At 41.3% G+C, this 27,781-nt stretch overlaps 1 protein-coding gene across 1 annotated transcript in view; it reads left to right on the top strand.

Moving 5' to 3' along the window:
• arap2 (ArfGAP with RhoGAP domain, ankyrin repeat and PH domain 2) overlaps positions 1-27,781 on the top strand; it is a 100,515-nt gene that overhangs the window by 41,701 nt on the left and 31,033 nt on the right. Inside the window, exons 11-15 of the mRNA XM_070929618.1 lie at positions 1,301-1,386; positions 1,874-2,056; positions 7,824-7,998; positions 18,018-18,143; positions 26,612-26,756. Coding sequence (XP_070785719.1) covers positions 1,301-1,386; positions 1,874-2,056; positions 7,824-7,998; positions 18,018-18,143; positions 26,612-26,756 — 715 coding nt within the window. The remainder of the gene's footprint in view (positions 1-1,300; positions 1,387-1,873; positions 2,057-7,823; positions 7,999-18,017; positions 18,144-26,611; positions 26,757-27,781) is intronic.

Here is a 27,781-nt window from a genome sequence, read left to right as displayed (position 1 = left end):
GTGGCACGTGCGCATGCACACTTTCTTCAGCTTCATTACCCTGACACAAGTGAAAATGGTCCTGTGGTGCTGTATGGCTCAGCGGATGGAGTGTGGCTGTAGCAATGCAGCAGGCGCCTGGAGTGAAATATTTTCACTCCATCACAGGCAAAAGTGACAGAATCTTGCTCTTTGGCCTTTATTTGTCAAGCTGGACCCATGTGGTTTCAAAGACAGCGATCATTCCTCTCTTTTCAATGTGACTTTTGGGACTATCTGACCACACTGATGCATCCACACTTGACACTTCAATGTGAACTTTTCCCACAAAGTATTTAAGATAACCTTGGGGAGGATGGAAATCCCCTCTAAATGTAGTCGCAGGGCTCAGCTAAAACATATACAGTATCTCTGAGAACAGACCAACATGGACAGAAGCATTTAATTATTATAAAACATTTAACCAACTACTGAATCAGTTTAAACCAGCAGACTCAATTGCTCCTAGATCTTTGTTAAACTGTAGAGAGTGCTAATTTCTTCAGGAATAACATTCTGGTTGCGATAATGATCACTAGTTATCAAAAATTATTTGCTGGCTAGTTTCTAATTTTAATTTCTGAGGTGACAAATAATTAAATGATTTCCGGCATCTAGATTTGTGTCAAGACAGCCTTTTCACAGCTCATGGCCCCACATTTTCATTCACAGCTGCTCTACTTGAGCACAGAAGACCATAATGAGATCATGCCAAATCTAAATCTAAAATTATCCGCCTTTACACACAGGACAATGATTCACATTCACACATACAGCGTGTTTCTGCCAGATGTATTATGCATGTATGCGCTGTCTTTGGCCATAAGCAACCCCAGAAGCCTCTCGTTCACCCAAATAAACAGGCCGACCCACAAACACAATGAATTACTCATGATTCATTAGCAATTAATGGCCCTCGTTCTGTGCTTTCATTTCCAATTAGGAGTGCTGAGGGGACTAAATATGTCTGTTGTGAGTGAGAGAATGAGCTTCCAGTCATGTTCTGTTTCTCCGTCTTGTAACTGCCTGTTTATTCCATGGCTGACAGGTTGGTGTGTGTTAGTGTGCACACTGTGGTGATTTCTGTGCATATATGTAGATCTTAATTTTTGTTTTTTTTCATGTGAACCTTTCAGGAACTGAAAGCGTAGCCTGACAGCCGTGCATTTCTGAATATATCTAATTGAGAAAGCTTTCATAACCCCAACTGTTGTGTGATTTTTTTTTTTGTGTTTGTGTATCTGTGAACTCATGTTGGTGTCTATGTCTTTTTGTGTACCAGGGCAGCACCGCTCGCTTGGCCCAAGTATTTCCAAAGTGCGGAGCTTGAAGTTGGACTGCAGTATCTGGAGCAATGCGCTAGTGGAGGTACATACACTATGCTGTTTTTAGAACAACATAGATTCTCACTGGATGTGATTTTTTCTTTTGCACAACATAATCCAATGTAGTGTCAAAAGGGTTTAACATGACTCCTATTTGACCACTTTTGCAATTTTCAACACTTCTTCAACTGGATTTGTGGTAGTCGGTGTCTTAAAATGAACTACTGTTTTTTTGCTTTCCTTCAAAGCTCTTATAAACTAAAGTAAAACACAAAGTGAAGACCTAATAAACAAAAACAAAAAGTTATTCATTAAACTGAACCAATGTTCAATGTATAGGTTGTTCAGACGAGTACATTTACTCACACAGAAATGTACTGTATACTGTTTATACACAGGCTGAGTCTTAAATTGCCAAGACAAACTATACGTCGATTCTGTGGCAGATGTTAAATTCACATCCTACTAATAGCTCTACAAATTATTCTCACCCGTGTTTGTCCCCCTCTCTATGTCTGTTAAACCCTCAGCTCTTCCTGGAGGTGGGGAACAAGAATGCTAACAGTTTCTGGGCTGCTAATCTTCCCTTGGAGGAGGAGCTCTACGCCGGGGCCTCGACGGAGCAGCGCGCCACGTTCATCCGCAGGAAGTACAGGGAGAGGAAGTACCGGAGGGTCCTGGAGGGCTTCCATAACCTGGAAGAGCTCAACCAGGTAATGCTCAAAATGGATGTTAGAGAGAAACTATGTTTTGAGGTATTGAGCCACTATTTTTTGTTTTTATTCATACATTAAGACTTAGGAGGTGTCCTTATCTTATTTTACTGGCCAATGAATATCGCTTCTTGCCAAGTACTAAGGAGGAGAAAATACATTTTCTTTGATTCTACATTTGCTATAAGCACCTTTCCAACCATATGCCAAACTTGTTTGCTCATTTACTACAACAGCATGCACCTTTCTCTGCGTTTCTCTGTAAACAAGTAGAGCAGATGTGGTACAAGTACAGTAGCTTGACAACTTGCCGACTCCCTCACTGCCCTGTCAAGTTATCCTCAACATTAAAGTTAGGGTTACTGTTTCATTGACTGCATTTTTAAGTGTCGCCTCGAACACACTGACTACATCAGCCTGTTGACTTGTGCCAGAAGTTATTTTTGTATTTTTGAGTGCTGCATTCTATACCTGGAAGTTGTACTCATTTCATATCGAGAATAAGAATACAATGGATTTATCCAATATTAGATTCAATGTGTATACCTGACTGGAAATCATCTGCTGTTGTGGGGGCCTTTGGAAAAGTTTATTTAGTTGTGTTTTGTAATTGTGCCATATTTAGCTTTAAAGCTCTGATAATATGTACTTAAAGGTCCCAAGTCAATGGAGAAATGCACACAGCCCGTATTCAGAAATTGTGCCTTTTTAAAGGAACCGTCAGGACTTCCGTAAGGTTGTGATGTCACAGCTATACAGTCACCGCAATCAGCCATGCCCCCAGCAGGTCATCTGCTCCAGGCACAGCACGCCACCGAAGTACAGGGACGAGCTCATCCACCCGTTCAGTCAGTTATTAAGTTATTCGACCACTCTGCTCAGGACTACGCTTCAAGGTTTTTGAGGTTAGAGTTAGCAGTGTTATGTCTGGCTAGCCGTCTTAGCTAGCATAAAAATGCCTAGCAAAAAACAACCAGCATATCTTTAGATGTACTAGCTGTCCAGGTTATTTGCCAGAGTTTGCAGTGTTATGTCCTACCAGCTGCATAGTGTGAAGTAACACATCAAGAAATAAATGTTTTAGATCTTGAATGTGTTTTTTATATATCTAGTTACCTAACTGTTTTTCTGTTGAGGTTGGAGCAAAGTGCAGCAGAAGTTCACCAACCATGCAGTGATAAGTGGGCACCTACAATAGCTTCATCTGTACTTCAAAGAAGCATGATGCATAGCATACTCGGTTGGCTAAATCCACTGTGCCTGAAAGAGCCCATATTTTCCTGACCTTTTGACCGTCAGTAAAACTGCACTATAAGTCTAAGAATGCCAAAGGGGAAGTCTCATCGATCTCAAGTGTAAGCACGTTGGTGCTAAGGCCTTCTCTGCCAGTTTGTGGTTTGGGGTTTATTGCTCTGGCAAAAAAAAGCGCCTGTTTTTTGGCTCCCTCTTAAAGGGAGGGTCTTAAAAGCACCAAGCACTGAGCTTCCAAACAGCCAAGTTTCCACCTGCGTCAGCATTTACGCAGATCAGCCTCCTTGTATTGTTTTCTCGAGGAGAAAAGAGAGGGATGGAAATGTAGAGAGAAAGAGGGAATGAGAGGGGAAAGTAAGGAAGAGATATACTAGCTAGCTAAGTGGAAAAGTGGATTAGGATCCACAACAGAAACGCTTGGGTTGGTTTTATTGCGGCTTTGCTGGCTTTTGCGTGTGTGTCTGGGAGTGTGTGGTGTGTACATATGTGTGAACATGTGTGCTGCTCCACTAAGGATGTGTGAATTTGCTGTTACAGTTTTTATTGCAGAGTGGTGTAGGAGAGGAAGTGTGACAGACACAGAGAGTGTGGCTGCCTAAAAGGGTTTGGCCATCGGAGAAGTGTGTGTGTGTGTGTGTGTGTGTGTGTGTGTGTGTGTGTGTGTGTGTGTGTGTGTGTGTGTGTGTGTGTGTGTGTGTGTGTGTGTGTGTGTGTGTGTGTGTGTGTGTGTGTGTGTGCATGAGAGAAAGATAGTGAGAAAGGAAAAAGGTGCAAGTGGGTGGTTGTGTTTGCTTTCTCTCTGTCTGGTCTGCTTTTATAAATGGGCTCAACAGATTTGATAGGGATCAATGTGTCATAGAGCCATTATACACACCGTGACTCAACATATGTGTGTATGTGTGTTTAAATAATACAAACTCTTTAAAACAGTCCCACTTATCTCAACATAAAGTAATAAATCACAAGCAACCTATAAAACAAAATACAAAAAATGTATTTTTAACATAAACAAGGACACTGAGTCTAATCTCATTGGACACGTTGCTCCAGTTCTATGTCACACTTACTTACTGTAACATAAGTATGAATACAAAAAAATAAAAGCTATATAAAACCTATTCCTGTGGGAGTCTTCTCTGGAACAAAGACAATAATACTAGCAATTTCCTCATTGACATTCATGCGATTTTAAGATCATGAGATGGCATTTGAACACGTTTTATGGGCCCAGGGGTCATGAAACTCACTCGGCACATGCAATAAATTACCGTTTAAAGTGTCAATTCAAGTAATGAAATAAGAATAAAAAGGTAGTGAAGTGATTTATACCTGCCTGCATCAATATGTCTCTTACATAATCTCAAGCATGAATGCTTATTCTGTTAAGATGTTTTCGTTCTGCATCCGGCTTCCTCATTTCATGCCCTCTCTGTAACCCGCTCTCTCCGTTTCTTAGTCCCATGTTCCCCATTAGAAGCTCATATCCCAGTGACCTCCACCAGAGTCTCCGCAGGCCACATGACCTAGAGAGCGGGTGGGGGGGTGTCAAAGGACCTTCTTATATCATTACACACACACTCGCACACGCAGACACACATAAACCCTCTAGTGGCTGCAGTAATTGCTATGACACGGAAGGTCATTTCCAGAGACGATACAGAATAAGGCCAGGTTGCATGGGACTATTTTGCCATAATCTGACCCTGTCTTGTGTGTGAGTGTGTGTGTGTGTGTGAGTGCGAGAGAGACAAAGACAAAGACAGCAAGTGAATAAACTAATCATATCTTTTTTGCAGAAACTGTGTACATAGAAATAAATTAATGCGAGACCTTGGAGCACACACATACTTAGATTTCTTTATCCCAGTGCAGGTCCTTTGTGTGGGTGGGCAGGTTATATTGACAGGTACTTTGTTTGTGTGTGTACTTTGCCTGTGTGTATATGCGCAGCCTCACCGTGCCTCACTTTCAGACGGATCTTGCTTGTTTGTGACAGATCGATGCAGCTTACTGACTCGGTCCAAGTCCGATGAAAGGAGAGGTTGCTCGTTGAAATTCCGCTATTTGCCACTCGACTCCTCTGTTGATCCACTTTGTTGCGGGTCATCGTGCACAATGTCACATCAATTGACTGGACTGATAGGAAGAGACAGACAGTGAGAGAATATATTTTCCTCGGTCTGACTATATTCTTCTGACTCTTTTATCTTGCTTCTCTTAGCTGCCTCACCGTCTGAAACAGGTGAATAGTTTCAACAAAGCGTGTCGGCATGGCTAGACAAGTATGGTTTTCTGCTCCCATTAAAGGAGGAGTTCAACATCATGTGTTTGTAGGAGCAAAAGTTTGTTTAACAGGCAGGCAGCAGTTTTTTTAATCTTAAAGGGCGACTCCACGTATTTAATACAAAAGGGTCTGTTTATTTGTCATGAAGAGTACTACTCAGTTATAGATATCTTCTGTCGCTCTGTCTGCGCTTTCTAAAGTCTAAGAAAATTAGGTGTGATTTAGGCTTGACACTTATTTGAAAGAGAACCTGCGCCATAAACTGGGGGCATGGAAGATCGAAAGATAATTTAAAGGGAAAGAGAAGGTCTAATGAAGCATTATGGAAAGTGTTGGATCCAGCATTTTTAAGCTTGACTCATTTTAGGGGCTTAAAAGTCAGGATGTATATATTCTTTTATTAATCTGTCTCTATTTTATGAAAATGCCCTTTAAGTTGAAAATTAGACCATTTTTTTTGTTGTAGTTTCTCATTTGTTTAAAACAGGAATGAGCAGAAGTATTGCTTTCCTTTAACAAGTGTTATTGGGACTAATGGTGATATACGCTTACTTTGTATATGAACATACAGTGCTTAACAAATTTATTAGACCACCACCCAGTGTAAGGTGTTTGCCACCGCTGCCCTAAATTAACAGTATTGCTGATTACCAAAATATTTGATGTTTCTGTAATGGTTAATCCACCAGGATGTGCAAGCCAAGCTCTTTAATCAAAATGATATCTTTAATGCTAAAATATAATTATTGTTGTTATCCATGAATTCTCAAATTTAGTGTTTTACAAAAAAGCAGAAAAAAATAGTAAAGCACATTATTATTTTTTGATTGAGATGCCAAATTACAGTTATTCACTTGCATTCCTGAACAGAAAAATTTGTTTTGTGGTTGCAAGAATGCAAGCTGTTATCAGGACCAAAGGAGGTCATACAAAATATTAAGATTTTTGGTTAATATATGTGAATAAGGACTATTTAGTTGTTCCAGTGTGTTATTTGCCTAATAAATAACAATACAATTTTTAGTTTGAAACAAGTTTTTGACAGATTTCTAAAATATTTGTGTTTTCTAATTTTTATGACAGGTGGTCTAATAAATTTGTTAAGCATTGTATAATGTGTTTGACATACTGTATGATTATGGACACTGTAACGTAGATTTCTTACATTACGGTTATAATATATATTTTATACCTGGCAGTTTAGAGTTCAATGCATTTTGTATGTTATATGTCACATAAAATTATAGTGGTGCTTGAAAGGTAACACACACAACCCAGTGTGTTTTCTTCTACATACGATATAATTGCATATTTTACAAGACATGCCATGCTTAACATCATCATTAAATTGTGTGCAGTACAAGCGTATTCACATTCCTCATTTCTTTAAATTGTCATATTGTTATATTGTGTATTACATGTCTTATTTGTCAGTTTCATATTGTATACATGATGTGTGCATGCTTTCAAACAGTATATCCACTCCATGTATTTCCCCTTCCTTAGTGTGCTCTGCTGTTGTTTGGTTGGTTGTTTGCTCAGTTCATTGTTATTCATGCCTTTATTCCCACATTTCTCTTCTTCCAAATTGTTAGTTTCATTATATTTAATATGGCCCATTTGTCCTGTTCTTATTTGCTATATTCCTTTTTTCACAGGGATTAGAGATTTAATGATTCCCACAAGGAGTATTAAAGTTTGATCTTATTTTAACTTCTCTTTTGAGCTCAGCGGGCGGAACTCAATTCTAAACTTTATATGGTTTTCTGACGCCGCTTTATAGACTCTTTGTCCTCTATCAACCTGCCATGCACACACAGACACACGGAGCGACATCAAGCTTCTCCTCCTACACAAGGAAGTGAGACCATACTCACTTTTCCAGGGATTGTCACTGGTTCATTGTCTGGGATGTGAAATTTTTAAAGGTATTAATCCAGCTATAGAAAGCTACTCAGAAATGCAATGAGCCGCGACTGCACTTATTCTGTCTTTTATTAGTCTATCACACTTGGAAACTTTAAGTGACAAGTGCACTTGCATGAATAAGATTTGTGGCCACTAAAAATCAGCCTTAAGAATCCGAGTTACAAGTTACAGATACAGTATTATCATACACATACATTATTGAAGGATTTTATAAATGGTGTTGAGACCTCAAGGGACCCATAGTAGACCAAGCGAAGGCACAGTACAGAGAATCTCCTCATGTGCTCTTTTGTGTGCGTACAGGCACTGTGTGCAGCTGTGGTGTTGCCTGACATTCTGCAGACCATGGCGCTGGTGTTCAGTGGGGCAGATGTTATGTGCGCCACCGGGGATCCAACCTTCTCCACCCCGTATCTTTTGGCCCAACGTGCTGGACAGAGGCTACAGATGGAATTCCTGCATCAGAACAAACTCTCTGGTAAGCACCAATGGGTCCCCCCTTAAGTTGCTGTTGCTGCCCGTCAAGGTTCATAACTTGAAATTCCTTTGAAAGAAAGGGTCTGGGATTTCACACAGAAGCAGATTTTTACTTTCTAGCCAGTTTTGTTACCTGAAATGACAAATGTTGCTACCAGATTTTATCAGCTGTAGCTAGCTAGTTTATGTGTTTTAACTCTGTGAGTTAAGATAACATCCTCACCACTTTATGATCCATGGAGAAGACATGGAAATAAAACATCAGCACTGTTCTTCTATTTCAGGATAGCGCTAGTTAGCCCTCGTATCATGGTACAGTACTGTAAGTATTGTATCATAATACATTAGAGCAGACAAACACACTGCTGAATCAACTTCTTAGAGTTTGGCTCTTGGTTTTATGGTTTTGGAAAAGCGTGTGTTTGTCCAGAACATCTGAGTGTATATTTTTTCCACAATTATTTTCTTTCATTCAATAACAAAAGGAAAAAGAGTTCCAGCTAGAACACTTTCTCATGGCCAGTGCTCAACCCAGGTGAGATGCTGGACCACAGAAAGTAGCCATGAAACAGAATAGCTCATATATTCTCCTGGTCAGACTTAAAAAAAGAGCTGACACACTCGCATAAATCTGTGAAACGGCCTTTAAACTAGGTGTGCGAGTTGGACTTTTACAACCACCGGCGCCACATATATTCAGCCCATTGTCTTTATACTTTAACAAGCCAATCATGTTTAAAACCCGTACTCACCGCTGTGCCGCCATGTTTATAAAAGCACAGTGGGAGTTTTTTTTTCCACTGCCATGAATAGGAAATGAAGGCAGAAAAACCCACAAATTTGAAGCTGGCGTTTTAAATAAAAAGTTCTCTCTCTCTTCCTCACTCTCCTTTGTATTACCCACCTCATGTTCCCGGCGTCGGAGGCACGGCACAGATGTGCTGTGTTCTGTGGCTTCCTCATGACGGGTGTGTTTTTGTTTGTGTGGTTCCACACGGGGCTGATGATAAGAATGTATTAGATTAAAGGAGCGACAGAGGCCGTCGGCTGCGGCCGCGGAGAGGCTTTCTCGGGGACTGTATTTTACATAATGTATGCGCTGCATCTGTGCACACTCGCCGGCACCGAGCCTGTTAGGGACTCCTAATTGCTAGCATGGGTCACCTGGTCACCATGGTGATGGCCATTACTTGGAGGTGAGGTGTGCCAGAAGACACACATCTACCTTGACAGATGGACACACACATTCTCGCGCGTGGTATTGTCCATCTGAAATGTGTAGCATACAGGCAGTCTCTATATGCTCATTATGTGTCTGGAAGTTGTAGGGCTCCATCATTAACAAACAGACAAATGTGGACCTAACCAGACTCTTCCTGTAGAGACAGATGTCCAACTAAAAAGACCAACTACTGCAGGCAACAAGGACCTAGGTCAGGGAGGTTACCAAGAACCCAACTGCCACTCTGACAGATCTACAGTGTTCCTTGGCCGCAATGGAGATCTTGCCTCAGGGACAACAGTCAGTGCAGCACTTGGCAAGTTGGGACTATATGGCAGAGTGGCCACAAGGAAGCTGCTCCTAAAAATGACACATGGTGTTAACCCAGGGTCACATGCCACATTAAAGATGGCATCTTGTTTACATCACAGGCTAAATATCTTTACACGTGCAAAACTGACAACTGATCAGATCCTGCAATGATTTAACATAATATGGGGTGCAAAATTATCTCATATCAATGTTCTGTCTGGTGATATGGTTGTGTGATACTGGCCTCACATGAGGTTTAAAGACAATGTTTATTAATATATCAATCAATCCGACAGCACTCATTCACAAACCTAATGCCCACAGCTTCATGATTGGCATTTGTTTCCAAACTTGACTGAATCATCATTAAATGGCCGATATTCTGTAACCCCCAGTAGAAGCTACAGCTTTGTATCACTATGCACAGCCATGACGTACTTTTGTACAGCATGTTATGAGGCCTAATAGTGTGTTGACGGATCCCAAAAGTATGTGTAATTTACAGCGCGTGTGTTCTTTCAACACTACTGTACAGGTGACAACACATTCAGTCGAGGAGTAAAAATAAAAGGCTGAGAGCACAGACTGTGCTGCTCCTTAGATCTCATGTGACCAAAGTTTTTTGAACCGATCACCTGGCTGAGTTACACGGCCATCGTTTCTAGCAGGGTTATCTATAAATATGATTTGTGACACTACTGTGAAGAAATAGACTATTATGGTGTGCTGAAAAGATTAAGTCTCCGCACAAAACACTGTCCAAATTCCCTATTTGACGTTTTCCTACTGCCGGACACATTGTCGCATCACACAAAGCTGTGCACAGTGGCATCTGCATTGTCTTTTTTTGTTCATTCAGCCCCCAGAGTTTGCAGAAAAAGAATTTTGATTAAACAGAAATCGAACTTTTTCAGTTGCTGTGCGCAGTGTTATGTCTGGCAGAAACTGGGAACAATTCAATACCCATATGACAGCATAGCGTGGTGTTGACAGAGGGAAGAATAAAAGGAGCCAGATTGCAGCCGATATCGAGGACAAAACAGGGTTCAGAGTTGTTTTAGAGTTCCGACAAGACAATGGATGCAGACATCCGAGGTAACATGAGGACAGATATATATATATATATATATATATATATATATATATACAGTAGGTATTTAATTTGTTTGCAGTGTCTACTGTCTGCTGGCATTATGTGGCTGTGTGCTGTGTGAGTAGAACTCCTTTTATTTTATCTTATAAACACATCCACTACAAAGGTGCACTTCAGGCCTTCATTCAACCACAACATGGCTCTTTAAACCAGAAACTACATTGAATGAAATGATGACAAACATGGTTCTCTACCAAATTCACTATCCCCCTGGTGGGAGACTGGAATAAGCCAGCAATAAACAATCGTCAGACACTAAAGTCTAAATTGGAGTATCTCATAGTGTGAAGAAAACATTGCCGCTGCGTCTCTTCGCAGTATGAATCATGCTCCCAGTTTGTGAAAAATAAAAATAGGAAAGCCCTCCATTTCCCCTGGATATAGTGCATCAAAACAAAGCTGTCTGCCTGCTTTTCCCAGAACCTCTCCGCTGTCCCTTCCCTCCACAGCGGCTCATTTGTAGCTCCACTGTCAGGACAGCCACTGATGGCAGAGCATTGCCACTTCATTAGCTTCTTCTTTCTGCGTATCTGTGAGTGCATGAGTGTGGGCCTCGACGGACCTCGTTGTCCCGCCCGCACCTGCTCGTCCCAAAGCACCCTGAGATACCGTAGGAGCATGTTCATTTACATATCCCCATCCCAGATTCCATTAAAAAAAGCCAATGGCAGCTCTCCGAGGCAGTGTCTCTTTGCATTTTAGGAACCCCCGAGGGCAGCTTCAATGATGGATCTATCCCTTATAGTCAAAGGCTTCCACTGCGGTGATTTCTTGTATATTTTTAGGTTCCTTTATCATTTTTTGTGTCCAGTGTATTCCCATACGTTACACTCAAGAGGCTACATAGGCCACATAAATGAAAAGTAAACTATGAAAAACCTGTATATTGTATGAGGTCCTCCTTCAAGTTTTGTTTTCATCACTGGACCCCAATAAGATTCTAAAACGTTTGCAATAAGTGATTTCCCTTTGGTGACAAGTTGTGCTAAAGAGACAATGTTAAAGACAACACCCTTGGCAGCAGTTAAGCAAAATTTTAAAAATGAACACACACTGCCAACGTCAAATATTTCTCAAGATGATCTGTTTTGGCAGAACTCATGTCTAACCGTGCTGTCACCGGTGTCTGTCCTGTCACTTGCCATTGTGAGCATGGTGATGGATATGACACCAGACACCAAATACTGTGGATACTGTACTTTTATCAGTGTACCACTTTTTTGAATGCTAATACCCAGTCTCAGTGGATAAGTACACAAATCTGCAAGTGGACAGTTGTGGGTTTGAAATTCCCTCAATAATCAGTGTCTGCACACAGCCTCTACATTAAATTGGAAGTCATTCTTGATAAAAGCATCAACTCATGGACTGACTGTAAATGTAAATTCCCTTTTCACCAAAATGAGCATTATAAATCCCAAAATGTGTCCATTGCCCACATCTTGCTGGCTAATTTAGCAGGTATACAGCACTGATGGTGCTGCCAGCGTTGCTTTAACATCCAGGTCTGTGGCTTAAATGGACGACGCAGAGGACCGGTTTGGACGAGCACAGTCTATTAACACAACAACTTTCAGTCTTTGGATTGGTCACTCTCTGTGCTGGTGCCACTGGTGCCTGTGGGACTGCAAAGACAAGTTGGTAATTGGTTCTTAAATGCAGCAGGTGCATAACATTTACAACTGAGCTCCACTCGCCACTTGGCATTGCTACCAATACACTGACACGCTGGATATGTTCATACAAAATACAAACCTACCAGTTCCTTTTTCGATTAATTGACATTTCAAATTTGAACTAAAACAGTAAAGCCGCGGGCCTGTAAACCAAAACAATGAGCTGAAAGATGCTAAAAAGCTCAGTATAGCTGAAGGGAACTGCATAGTTGGGTGATAATTCTCTGTGGAGTTTGTCACTATAAGACACCTTTCATTTGACCCATTGTTAATAAAAGATATTAATTAATGCAGCTTTAAAGCAGCTATGTGTAGAATTCCATGCTTTGGTGCCTCCCAGTGATAGTATCAATGCAGACACTGGAAGAAAGCAGTGCCATTATTGTCATACTTTTCTACAAACTTATACCATTAGAACTAAAACTAAACTCATATAAATTCTAGTGGCTTTAAAGTTGCAATTTTGATTTCTGCACTAAATAGCAAGACAGTGAACCGCTGCCAGCTATCCCCCTGTAAATCTCTGGATGAAGGCATTAGCTAATGCCTAAACTGTAAACAGAGCAATGTAAACATGTAAATTGTGTTTTATGGCGGCTCTTCATTCCACCCAGGAGGCCATTGTACTGTAAAACCAAGCTTAACAGCGATGCCTCTTACTGTTGACATCATTCTGCTTCTTCTTAAATGACACACCACGGATTTGGAGGCAAAGAAGTTTTATTGTTGCCACCCTAGCATCCCTGACGCCTCGAATCTCTGAATCTCGCGGCACATTAAAAATTTATCCAGCAGGCTTTCTGTGTGGATAATAAAAAGATGAACACCAGCACACACACAAATACACAAACACTAAATCAGAGGCCCTGATTCATCTTGGGTCTCCATTCCACACTGTTGTTAGCAACATCGCAAAGGCTCTGCCAGTTTCTCCGGCCCTTGTTGACGTTGTTTATGTTTTTAACTAATACACACGCTGAACACTGGACTGTTAGAGGGTCAGGAGGTCACAACCAGCTGCTCAGAGTTTTTTTTAATTAAGGCGTTTCTCCCCTGCTGGAGTGTGTGTGTGTGTGTGTGCGTGTGTGTGTGTGTGTGTGTGTGTGTGTGTGTGTGTGTGGATGGTTTTAAAATTGAAGAGAAGTGCTTTTGGCTAAAAAGTGCTTGTGTATGTGTGTGTGGCCTCTGGATAAATAGCTCAATAAATAGATACGTTTCATTTCTATAATCATGTGAATTACTTTGTCTTTTAAATTTAGTCTTCTGGCCTCTATTTTTTTGCTCTTTAGCTAACTTCTACATATTATCTATGCTTGCCTTGCATATGTGAGCCATTTGTGCCATCATTTACTGTGTGTGGCTTCACTATCTTTGTGTGTGTGCGCGAGCTGCTGCCTCTGATTACCCCACTGTCCACTGCTTGTCGGGGACCACTTTGTGACCGTTGCCGTGGGCGACCAGATGGCTAATTGAGCACTCTGTCATGTCACCTCCCTTCACTGGGGACTGAGCCAATCAGCACAGGCCAGACTTCTCAACTGCCGCCCCCACAGACATCACAGTCCCATCTTAACAGAGTCCAGCTTTAGGGGCCCACAGGGACTGTTTCGAAGGCTCACAGAGAGAGCCTTGTTACAACTGATACAGCATCAAGCCACTGGCTTATTTACATTCTCTCAACCTGAGTGGTTGGGAAATTGTGTGTGCGTGCGTGATAGACCCTGCAGTTTGGTGATTGAATTCTGTCAGATTCCTTGTATTTATGTCGCTGCTATTGGCGGACACATTCTCAGTTTTATATTCAAAGCTACATCCCAGATGTTGCTAACTAAGGTGACCCGGGCTACATCACTCCGCTCCTGATTGGCTCTGCATCAAAAATATATTGCATTGTTAGAAATGGCTACAATGCATAAAAATACTGTCATCATGCCAGATACTGTTGGGTGTTTTTTTCATTTACCAACCATGTTGGAAATCAATTGTCATTTAATGATTTCTCGTTGAGTTCAAGATCAATTTTACCACCTGACCTGAGAACAAGTTGTTTTACAACGTCACAACATGACAGTCACACAAAGCAGTCGCCGCACAAAGAGTCACACTAATTAACACATTCACAAGTTGTGCTAAAGATATCAGTAAGTACAACCTCAGAGGAATGAGTGTCTGTAACTTTAATTAGGTTAACAGTTTGTTCCAGTAAGAAGGTGTAAGTTCAGAGTTGGTATGAGGAACTTTTAAAGCCAGCCTACCCTGATTTGATCAGTCCATGTGTGACAAAAACATTCATGAGTTCATCAATAGATGCCATCCTGAAAACAAATTTTTACATAACAACACTGACTACACTCAAATAATCTTGCTTGCGCTGCCTAGTGATGAGTAAATTCTCTGCACCAGTACAGCTGGGATGCAGTGTTGCACCGTAGTACAATGCTGGAATACTTCATGGGTGTTTTTGCTGGTTCAACAGCTTTATACCTTTAAAACCTTTGATGTCAGTGCAACAGTGCTTATGCTTAGTCTGTAAAGGCCCTGAAAACATTTTTTAAATCAGCTTCCAACTATAAGCAATTGGGTCAAATATTAATGTATTATTACTCATTATTTATTCTCACTGGTTTGAAGTAGGCAGATCTGTGTTTTAAAAAGGTGATGTCAGATTTTTCCATGCACCAAAACTAAAAAACGTACTTACTTCGATATATATATATATATATATGTATATGTATGTATATGTATATATATGTGTGTATATATATATATATAGTAGTATGATACATTTTCTGTAAAATCATGTGAGAAATTGTTGTGAAACTGTTGTTGACTAATCCATTGAATTAAGTATCTGTAAAATAATGGTACCTGATATAATTGATGCAAAAATCATTTAGAAATACAATATGACCATAAAGCAGTCCAGCTCACTGGCCCACAATAGCTTCACCAAGAGATATTAAAGGGATAGATGCCACAGTGTAAATAGTATGGCAACATCTCTGACGGTTGACAAAAGTTATTCATAATGGGGTTTTACTTTCATGTCATCATCATTTAGTAAGATTAGGCTTCAAAAAGCATTTCATTTAAATGCTTACATGTGATATAAGATGTCCATTTTATTCCATTTTTTTTTTACAATAATATGTTAATATATTTTTTCACTGTAATTCAAAGAGTATTCATGTGCGTGTGAACACAATGAATTAGTTTGACACAATCCACACACATTCAGAGGAAGCTGTCTTGTCAAATTAACTGATTGTTTTTCTCTGTGGATGATACGCGGCCCTGAGATGAGGCATCGGTGGGTGTCAGTAAAGGGTGGAAATGTCGCTTCAATTAAAAGTGGTTTCAATTAAAGTTGTTTTACCTTGCTTGATGAGAGAGCTGGAGGTAGTGAAGATAAAATCTGTAAGATATTGCCAAGGCCCCGGCTGAAAATTGAACCTCAGAATTGAAGCTAATTGAATTTGATAAGGTTGAATGTGGGGAGCTCTTAAAGCAAGCAGGAAAGGATGAGTAGAGGGAGTTTAGAAGAAAAGGGGGAAAAATGAGGGAGGAAGGCTTCTAATTTAAATGGACAAAGATGAAGAGCGAAACCTCATCTTTAACAGATACAGTACATGCAGGTTTGTGCCTTGAAATGCTCTCAGATCACCTTATCTTTGACTTTGCCAGAGAACAACCGTGTGACAAAGTCAAGACTAAATAAACAGTAGTTTGTATAATCATGTTTTATGCTGCTTGTGAGAAAAATGGATAATACTGTGCAGTTTCGTTGATGCCCACAGGGAAATGCTCCCCACATAAAGGTCAGAGCTCAGGTTCAAGAACAGCAACCATGAAGCTGGTAGGGATTCAGTGTCCTGCTCAAGGGTGCTTCAGCAATGGGGAAGCATGCCATCATTGAGTCATGAATCCAATCTTTTTAGGGACTGTACGTGAATAAGAGTGGGATATAAAGATAGAATCACATCTGGGATTAGCGCTATCTTGATCTGAAAACATTCCCATGTTCCAAATCCAAACCGACAATAGTATGATATAACGACGATGACCGACATGTGATGGAAGCTGGACATCTTGACCGATAATATCTAGATAATATATACACTATATTGCCAAAAGTATTGGCTCACCTGCCTTGACTCGCATATGAATTTAAGTGACATCCCATTCTTAATCCATAGGGTTTAATATGACGTCAGTCCACCCTTTGCAGCTATAACAGCTTCAACTCTTCTGGGAAGGCTTTCCACAAGGTTTAGGAGTGTGTTTATGGGAATTTTTGACCATTCTTCCCGAGCACATTTGTGAGGTCACACACTGATGTTGGACGAGAAGGCCTGGCTCTCAGTCTCCGCTCTAATTCATCCCAAAGGTGTTCTATCGGGTTGAGGTCAGGACTCTGTGCAGGCCAGTCAAGTTCATCCACACCAAACTCTCTCATCCATGTCTTTATGGACCTTGCTTTGTGCACTGGTGCACAGTCATGTTGGAACAGGAAGTGGCCATCCCCAAACTTTTCCCACAAAGTTGGGAGCATGGAATTGTCCAAAATCTCTTGGTATGCTGAAGCATTCAGTTCCTTTCACTGGAACTAAGGGGCCAAGCCCAGCTCCTGAAAAACAACCCCACACCATAATCCCCCCTCCATCAAACTTTACACTTGGCACAATGCAGTCAGACAAGTACCGTTCTCCTGGCAACCGTCAAACCCAGACTCGTCCATCAGATCGCCAGATGGTGAAGCGCGATTCGTCACTCCAGAGAAAGCGTCTCCACTGCTCTAGAGTCCAGTGGCGGTGTGCTTTACACCACTGCATCGCTTTGCATCGCACTTGGTGATGTATGGCTTGGATGCAGCTGCTCGGCCATGGAAACCCATTCCATGAAGCTCTCTACGCACTGTTCTGCTAATCTGAAGGCCACATGAAGTTTGGAGGTCTGTAGCGATTGACTCTGCAGAAAGTTGGCGACCTCTGCGCACTATGCGCCTCAGCATCCGCTGACCCCGCTCCGTCATTTTACGTGGCCTACCACTTGGTGGCTGAGTTGCTGTCGTTCCCAATCGCTTCCACCTTGTTATAATACCACTGACAGTTGACTGTGGAATATTTAGGAGCGAGGAAATTTCACGACTGGACTTGTTGCACAGGTGGCATCCTATCACAGTACCACGCTGGAATTCACTGAGCTCCTGAGAGCGACCCATTCTTTCACAAATGTTTGTAGAAACAGTCTGCATGCCTTGGTGCATGATTTTATACACCTGTGGCCATGGAAGTGATTGGAACACCTGATTTCAATTATTTGGATGGGTGAGTGAATACTTTTGGCAATATAGTGTATATGTCCCACAAAGTGCCAATGTGGGATTGCATACTTGATTTACTACCATGGTTGATGATTAGAGTTTCTCAATGAAGTCTTGTGATGATGTGAAGATATTGCATTATCATTCTACAAAATTTTGTTTTCCAAATTAAGCATTCTGAGCTCTCTGAGACTTAACCCATCAAGGTCAGCTTAAGCGTTTTCATTAGACGCTATGCTAGGATTCACTGGGGATCAATGGTGCACTGCCACCATTACATTATTTGAGTAACACTGCTTCCTTGCTCATCTACTGTATCTCTCCCCCCTTGTAGATTTCCCCAGACTCGAGCAGTGGTCGGAGAACACCTCCTTGTCTGACGCTTCCCTCTTCATGGACGGCTTCCTCTACATCTCCTCTGGCCCCGCCAAGACAACGCTGGACCGCCACGGAAGAGATGGTGAGCGTAAATGCTGTTTTGCAAACCCCCAGCAGGGCCAATCAATCCATTTGTAAGCAATTTAAACTGCGGGTTTGTCAGAGGTCTACTCCAGTTAAGTGCTGATCGATCAATCAGTGTCAGTCTGTCAGTTGTCAAACTGCCAATCGTTTAATCCGTACACCAAACAGTCCAGTCAAAACGATCAATGAATCTGTGTTTTAAATGCGTTCTGCATCGTTCCTCTGGGAATACTTGTCAGACAGAAGGATGTTCTTAGACGACCCAGCAGTGAATGCACTACGGAAGTACAGGGTGAATTAGGGCCAGGTTAAAAACATTTAAATAAAAACAAATAAAATCATTTTGGTACAAATCCTATCTGAATCTACCTGAGAGATGCTACCTCCAAAACTTCTGAATTCTCCCTCTTCTGTCTTCCAAGGCAGTTTAAAACTTTTAATCAGGCTCCGTTTCACACCCAAACTCCTCGGCTGCTGCTGCACCTCCTGCTCTGCAGTGGTCCCACTTCTCCAAACAGCTGGAGCGATTCTTGGGGCCCATGGGTAATTAGGAGAAGGAGCCGGCTTTGGATGCTGCCCCTGGGGAACGGGGTTATTCAGAAGGTGGATGAGCAGAGTGGAGAGTGGGGAGGGTTGGAGGAGAAATGCGGGGGAAAGAAGGTGTCCGCGTGGGGATGACAGCTTGCAGGTACCTGCCACTTGAATGAGCTGAATCTCCTATGTCTTGGGCAAGACATCCATCTCCATTTCCATCACCCCACACCCACACACGCTCTGCTCTCATTGGTGGTTGTACATGCTGGCTAATGAACAGGGCTGAGGTCTGGGAAATTGCCCCTTAGAGGAGATGGGGGGGTTCTCACCAGTGTCAATTGAAATTCTCATCAAATGTACAAATGGAATTCATTTCCATTTAATTTGCTTAAAGATAATTATAATCTATTGCAAAATTGGTCTTAATTTCATAGTGGTTAGCCGTCATTTCTGGTGGTTATGATAATATTGTACTCACCAAAGTAATTGCTGAGATCTGGGAACATAGCGACCTCACTACAATGAAGTCAGGTAGGTCAAGAAACATGAGTGGTGAGATGATCAGACAGGTTTTAAATATGCCTGTTTTAAAATATGATTACCCAGATTGGGTCTTGCCAATCTGCTTTTAGCAATGTCAGCAAACAGTTGCCTATTTTCACATCCAGCAGATACAGAGCAACACTGGCATTAATTTGGAGTCATGTTACTGCCCCCCTTGCCTGTCCAATATTCACAGTCATTTTATCTCTGTTTTTGGTTTCTGCTCCTCTGAGAAATATCTGGCTCATTAGCTGCTAAATGCTCCGCTATGTCAACCAGCTCGGCGCTAACTTTGCTGTTTAGTGCTAGTCAGGTAGTGGACACTAGGTTCATCAGAGCTGAAAACAGCTGGCTGCAACTGGAAACAATGTTGATGAGAGTGAACCAAAAACAGTAAAGTTGCGGGCAGTAAAACCAAAACGTGAGCTGAAAAAACACAAAAACGCTCCATAGAGCTGAGTAGTTGGAGAGTTGGGTGATAATTATCAGTATGAACAACGCTTTTTACATTACAAGAAGTTATTTTAGCCATTGTGTGGATATAATGATATTTGTTAGAGCAGCTTTAAATAAGTCCCTCATGTTAAAGTAAGTAGAAAAGGAACGCTGTTGGCTGTGTGTGGTTTGTTGCTCCACCTACAGTACAGTGAGCTCCTGCTTGAGATGGAGTAACACTACAGGTGTCCATTTTGTCAAGATCCATTTTAGTCAGTGTTGTGTGTTCTGTACCACTTACAGACACCGCACCACTCCAGAGTTGTCTCCCCTCAGATAAGTGCTCGTAATATTTCGGCCGATAAATACCTTGTTTTATTTCATCTATTATGGAGAGCCGTACAAGTTTGGCTTTTGTGCTTTAATGGCGCTTTAACTGCAGCTGCAGCTGTTGAAAAATTCAGGGGGGTTGGGTTTAAAACTCAATGCATTCCAACTTCTTCAATCATGGGGAAGCGCTGTCAGGACTTTGTGAGCACGGAGGGATGAGGTATTTTTGAATGTACTCCAGGATGCCTTTCGCTCCTAGGCTAATGGTTTGATGGTCTATAGATACACCCAAGTTCTTAATAATTCATAGGTTGTTCTCAGGGCTTAATAAAAGCACTCTGCCACAGCATCTTAACTTTTTTTTTGTCTGGAGACGACTCCAATAGGCTTTCATGCTTCCACTGATTGGAGCTAAATTCAGAGTACAACATAAATTAATTTGGCTAGCAATTTTGGTAATGGCCCTGACAGGTGGCATGGGAGATCATTGTGCCAGTCCACCATAATGAAATAAAATACTGCACTGCTTAGCATTTAGCAAAAACAGAAAAACGTGTTTAGCCTAGATGCTGCTGGGAATATAAATTAGGTTTAGAAAAACAATATTCCTTGTTTTATTTGTGCTAAAATCAAGGTTGAACTGGTTTATTCTCCAGTGTGGCACCACTTTATTAGCTGTTCTGTTGAGCTCCGCTCCATATCAAGTTTACAGAGTTGATTCTAGCGTAAATGAAGTCTCCCCCCTAAATGGGTAGACGAGTGACTCATGCTACTTCCACATTAAGGAGTGTGTACATGCTTTGTGTGCGTCTGTGTGTGTGTCTGTGTGCTCATGAGAGGCTTGGGAGGAAAAGAGAGACAGTAGGCAGTTACTGTCTGAAATGGTGAGTGGCAGCAGGGAAATGGCACCCTTAATTTCTGATTAGTTTGGTCTTTTCCTCATCAGCTGCGCTCTGTTTTTGCCCGCAACAGTAAGTCACAACTGACGGAGAGAGACGAGGGAGGGGAGGTGCTGTGGAGAGACGAGAGAGGGGGATGGAGATAGAGAGAGAAGGAGAATTATGTTAACGGTTTTATTGAGGACACAAATCTGAGCCCATATGAACATTCAATTACTTGCATCTACAAAGCTGGAGTCAAGTTTGTGATAATAAACCAAATCTTCTTTATGGTTTATGTTAAGAATTGGCTTTCAAAGGATGTTAAATGATTGGAATTTCTAAGCAGTCACATTTATGTTATTCAGTTTTATATTTTATGAGGAGAACACAAAGCCTATTTAAACTATTTGTCTTAATCTAATATGCTTTCCAGAATATCTTTGCTCATATTACCGTGCCTCTGCTTGCCTAAATGAGTGAGTCCTGCTGTTGCTTAGGCCAGAAATACATGGCAGATAGTGTTTTTTTTTCTTTATCTTATGCCATATCTGTCCATTCCTCCCTGTAATGAAGTGGGCTGTAATTCTGGCACAGACAGATCGTTCAGATCCCTTCAGTTTCTCGATTTCCATTTCCAGCCCCCTGACAAGCTGTCCAGCAGATGTCTTCATCACAGATATTTTAGTCTGATGGTGAGATAGGCAGAAGATTGGCGGAAGGGGGAGAGGTGGGAGAGTGAGGGAGGGACGAGGGTGATTCAGTGGAAAGGGGCACGGCCTGCTTTTTTCGATGCATACTGAAATGGGTCTGTGCAATGTCGATAAAAAGTTTAGGGGGACATTGGGTAAATCTGGAGGACTGCAGTTAAAAATAAAGCTTGACACACAGTCAGTTTTTTCCGTAGCGTCCATTCAGTCAATGAACAATAAGACAGTTTAATTGCCGCATTGATGACTTCATTAGTCTAATCAACCTGCTCGTCTGGCATACTTGGAGCATTTAGTGAATTCTGTAAATTGCTGAAGTGAGAGAGGAGGTGGAGAAAAAAAGAGAGAGAGAGATTCCACATACCACATTTCCTCTGGAAAATGCTATGCGGGGAGCACTCTTGGCGTACAAGCTAATTGGCCCAATTTAGCTGGTGGAGGCATGTACCACGGTTGGCTTCCGCTAGCGTTGTCTCTGGCGGCTGGTTGCGGACTCCCGTGGAGAACGGCTGGGCCACGGGGCCATTGCTGTGTGTGTGGGGAACAGCTGGCAGTGGACGCAGCTGCTTGATTGTAAATCAAGCACTATTGTTCCCCCCATTGCGCTGGAGCTTGTGTAGAAGCTAGTGGTATCCCACTCGCAAAGGAAATGCTGAGCCACAAACAAAGAAGGATGCTTGCGATTCGGTGATGTGCAGGTTTTTGATGAAGCCAGTTTCCTGGTGGAATATCTTGAAGGGATCCGAAGGCATTCACTGCTGTGTTAGGAACTAACTTGTACCACAAATTCTAACATAGCTGAACAGTTTCATTCAACTATACACTGCTGGTACTGAAATGGCAGCCACACTAGCAAGTGTTATATCTTGGGTCATATCGGTACAACTGTCTGTCTGGTTTGAGTTATTATTTTACTTTCAGGCCTCCATGAAAACGTCTAATTCCTCTTCTGTCTTTTCATGAATCTACCAAATCCCTTATATTCACTCACAATTCAAACTCAAAAGAGATAACTGTATCTGAAATTACATTTGTCAAACACGTGTAGTCTCTCAACACCTTTTGCCCCCCCCCCCCCCCCCCCCCCCCCCTTTAATCCCTCTCCTTTCCCAACCCTCGGTTTCCTCAGCATGTTAAGGCCTTATGTGGGTATCTGTTCCCGCTGGTGTGCTGGGCATTATTAGGATAATTCTTCAGAAACAGGATGGTCGATTCACGTGTTCACACTCTCTGGACCCAGGATCCCGTAGCAATTTGCCTCCCAGATTCACAGTGGGATTTTTAATGTCTTTCTCCTTGGACTTGAGAGGAAATTAAAAACATTTTTGATAAAAGATTTTGTCAGACGTTGTCCGTTCAAGGAGACCGGATGCCACATGTGCCAACATCAAAATGAGATCTATTAATATTTCTGATGTATTAGGACATTCAAGTCCCCTCATATACATATTTCAAGTTCTCTACCCTTTGGGATTTTACATGCCCTTGACCAGAGGTTCCCAACCGTTTTGGCTTGTGAACCCTCAAAATGAAGAAATGTCTCCTGCGACCCCTCATCACTGGAAGTCTACTGCCTGTGACAAGTTCAATCAAAGAGTGATTTTTTTTTTAAATTTTAATGATTTTAGGACGAAAGAGATAAAATTATCCAGAAATGTACAACAAAAAAGAGAAATGAAGAAGAGACATAATTTTGTGTAGCAGAAATATGTTTATCATCTTGGGTCCTCTCAGAACTGTTAGATAGATAAATCAAAGTATTGGACAAATTTAAGTTTTGCACTGATGATTGTGCTTAATAAAAAATTGGCGTCATCCTCTGGACTTCATGGCAATCCATCCAATAGTTGTTTTTGAACCAAATTTTACTAAATATTTCACTAAAGATCAAACATGTCGACCTCATGGTGGTGTTAGAGGAAAAGTCAGGATCACCAAAGTCCATAGGATTCATCCTCTAAGGACCATGAACGTCTATACAAAATTTCCTCGCAATCAATCCAATAATTGTTGAGATATTTCAGTCCAGACCAACTGACTGACCGACTTTGCCGTCTGTACAGCCATGCCCTTAGCTTGGCTAGAAAAAGCAAAGATTAAAGACATGCATAAAACAAATAGAATTTTGTGTGGTCTGAAATGACCCTTCAGATTTATCTTGTGGGCACCATTACCCTAGACAAAACCTGTTTGTATTTGCCAGTACATCGGTTCATACACAACCTAGACTCCCTAATAACCTCTACAACTGCAGGAACCATTATAAAGCAAATTGTCTAGAGAATCAATGGCATTACAGCTTTCTAGCAGCTTATGATAGCAATTGACTTCAGTTAGGAAATCAAGTGTCCCTTTTAAGAAGATGATTGTGTGAGGGTTTCAGATGGTACAAATGAAGCCATTTAGTTATTAGCCTATTAGAGGAGGGACGGAGGGAAGAAAGGCGAAATTACAGGAAAATATAGCACGAAACAAGAACTTTAATTCTCTCCAGTGGGAAATGATGGACATGACATTTTCTGCAGAATCTTAGCAATCCTGGGACACATTAGCTGCGGAAGTGAAGTGCCTCACGATCGTTTCTGTCTCCAAGACAACAATGCGTCCTATCAGATAGACTGGATTGGTAATGACTTTAAATACCAGAATCAGTCACTCTCTCTGTCTCCCACACACACACACACACACACACACACACACACACACAAAACTGCTCCATGCACGGTTGGTTTCAGATAAAGATGATGATGATTCTTCAGCTGCTGGAATTATTTTTTTCTTCTCGGAGAAAAATGGGGTCAGACGAACAGTATTTTTTAAATGCCACACCAAGCAACAAGATATTAGTCGTTTTGCAGTTTTAAAGCTGTTTCCAGAATCGTGTCCAAATAGTTTTGTTGAGACAGAAAAGACAAAGAAAAAGTCAGAAAGAGCCATACAGAGAGGCAGTGCCGGGGTGAAGAGAGCAAAACTGACATCCTCCTTTCCAATGCTTATCACATCCTTTTTCTTTTAACAGCCAGTTGTAGACACTTCCTTTTTTTATTGGAACTATATCTGTTCCTTCAGAAACATCACACACAGTTGGCAGAGGAATGCATAATTAGCATATTCATGAGACGAATACAGTGGAAACTTTGGAGTCGCAAGCGACAGGGGGTGCAGTGGGGAGGGGGGCTGTTTGTGTGTGTGTTTGTTGCGGAACAAAAAAGCAGATGGCACGGTGACTTTGAAAATCCAAAATTAGGTATGTTTTCATGAACTTCATGCTCATTGGCTATGTAAATCGCACAGTCAGACAATCATGAAAGACAATGTTGTGTGTTTTCCAGCTTTTCCACTGAGATCATGTTTGTTGATTGAAATCTGCTCAGCACTTGGAGTCTCTTAACTGTTTTGATTCTGTGTGTGTGTGTGTGTGTGTGTGTGTGTGTGTGTGTGTGTGTGTGTGTGTGTGTGTGTGTGTGTGTGTGTGCCCTCACATCCAGTAGTCAGTATGCTTGACTTGGTTGTCCTCTAATGGACAGAGGGGCTGTCTCCTCATGACTCCATAAGTCATCTGATTGCAATCATAAAGTTAAAACTTTGTTGTGGACACAAACTGAATCTTCTGGTTTACAACAATGAGATGTTTGTATTCCTCGCTCCATGCCAAGACTTCTTTTGCTGCCTGTCGTCTTTAGACTCTGCTTTTACTAATTACAATGTGGATGTTCTTTTTTTCTCCAGCGTTGTATCTTGGGTGTCGATCCTGCAAGGATGTTAGCTTGAAATCCTGGCCTTCAGGTGGTGTGATCTCTTTATGTCTGCCTGGTTTGGATAAAAAACAACTTGTTTTTTAAGTTAACTGCACCTTTTGAAGAAGAAGAAAAGCAGAGGCCAATGACACTGCCACATCTCCATACATCCATCCATGTGTGAAAGTGTCTTATCTCCGAACTTTTAAACGATTTCTTGGTAGTGCTGTCTTAGCTTGTACAGAGTCATTAGCTGTGTTAAATAGGGTTGGAGTGGTGCTAATTGTTCACAAACCAATCACTAACATTGCAGGCTCTAATTAATTTCTTTTTCTGACTCCACAAACAATAGCCAATTTGTTAAATTTTATCAGTATGCAAATGCAGGCTCTACAGTGGTAATCCAATAGAGGCAGCAGACATATTGGAGGGTTCTGGGTGCATAAAGAAAGTGACTATAAATTGCTTTAATATGCACCAGATCAGTTCACAAAATATACAATATTGGAGATGCATTTTGTAAAGGAGACTGCTAATCTCTGTACACATACTGAAACTGAACTACATGGTGCTTAAAGTGGGACTATAAAACGTTTGAAAGAAAAGTAAAAGGTTAAATTCCTAAGCAATACAATGCACTTTTGCTTAATTGACTACACTATGGGGTTTTGCTGCTGCAGCCTTACTTGGTCTAGTATCACCAGTAGCGTGTAGTGGATAAAGTTGGCTAATTTAAGCAAACTTTAAGTAGATACTGCAGTGTAACTGACATTACTGAGTCAGTGTCTGCTGTCTGTGTGACTCATCTCTATTTGTGCGACTTTATGTTGCACTACATTTTAGTATGTCACAGAACATTGAATGGGTTTTATTACAAAAAACAAGTAAACACACACTGCCTCAACAGGAAACATGTTTGTGGTCCCTCTCCACTTGCTCTCATTTAGGTCACTTAATAATGATGAAATGACTGACTCAAGAGGATCTTAAGAAAAGAAGGGAAATTGAATGTTCCATTATAGTGTAATTTCCCCTAGTGACCACATGGGGCACTGTTCAGTAAAGGTACATGGTGTTTTCTTTAAGATCTGCATTTAATATTAAGAAGTTAAGATTAAAAGATTAGAGGCCAATGGATACAAGTCATATCCTAATGAAATGTTGACACATCAAAGTTGAGACTGTCCTCAAACAACCTAAAACAACATATGTTTAAGTAGCTAAGCAGCAAATTCACTGGTTTACGGTGTATGTGGTCTATCTTACCTGTATGTTTGTGCGTACATGTGTATGTTTCAGACATGGCACGCCGTTGGTGTACTTTGGAGGGCGGCTTTCTGAGTTACTATGAAAGCGAGCGAAGCCTGTCGGCCATCAACAGGGTGGACGTCACTGAGGTGGTTAGCCTGGCTGTCAGCACTACAGAGACGATGACTGGAGCTGGGTATGAACACACACACACACACACACACACACACACACACACACACACACACACACACACACACATAAATGCAGCTTTGTAGATACGTTTGTTTAATTTCATGGAGTTGACTTTGAAAATATTTTCTTTGCCTAAGCTTTAAAGGATCAAATGGTTTAATATAGAATTGAAGTTAAAAATCACCAAAATTGGACTACTATGGTTATTACAGTATGAATATTAATACATAACATTTAATATTAATATACATCCTGTGCATTAAGTTGTAATTTACACATCATTCAGACTTTACAGCAGCTCAGGCAGGTTATGGGGCTTTCATTTACACTCAGCATTCAAATGTGCTCTCATACACACATGCCCCACACACACATACATATTTTGAATGCTTAATTTGCATCCCCCTCTGCGAAATCATAATTTATAAATTCATCCTGCTTTAAGGACACACATGCCATACACACTCAAAACACCTTTTAAATGATTTATTTTTCTTTTAGTTGGCGTAATTACAATTTACTGCACATGTAATTCTGATATTACAGAGCTTCAATCTGTTTAACATAAACACACACACACGTGTAAACACAGGCTCCTGCATAGTTTCTCTCCCTCGTCATATGTCTCATTAGCATAATCTTAACTTGAGCATTATTCAATTTAACAGAACCCATCAGGGCTTTATGAGTGCTATATTTCCTGTTTGCTTTGGCGGCGATGCAGGCAAACTGCCCTCCCTCCGTTCACTTTACCACCTCCCCTATCACTCTCTCTCAGATTATGATTCAGTTAAAAAAAAAAAGTTGCTGTGACAATAAACTTTTTCTTTATTTCTTCTGGAAGCGTTACAAGCACACAAACAAGAAGCAGATGTCTCGATCCTTCCTTGCTCACCCGCTCCTCGCTCCCATTGGGCCACACTGTACGTGTGTTCATGTGTGTGTGCTTCAGTCTGATAATGGCTTATGATTAAAGCATAAGCCAGGTCCTTAATGACAACAGCAGATGTTATGAAGAGGGAACAA

This window comes from Enoplosus armatus, chromosome 23 (assembly GCF_043641665.1).
Source record: "Enoplosus armatus isolate fEnoArm2 chromosome 23, fEnoArm2.hap1, whole genome shotgun sequence".
NCBI classification, from domain to species: domain Eukaryota; kingdom Metazoa; phylum Chordata; class Actinopteri; order Centrarchiformes; family Enoplosidae; genus Enoplosus; species Enoplosus armatus.
The sequence above is the reverse complement of the archived record's forward strand: the minus strand, read 5'-3'. Positions and strand labels throughout refer to the sequence as shown.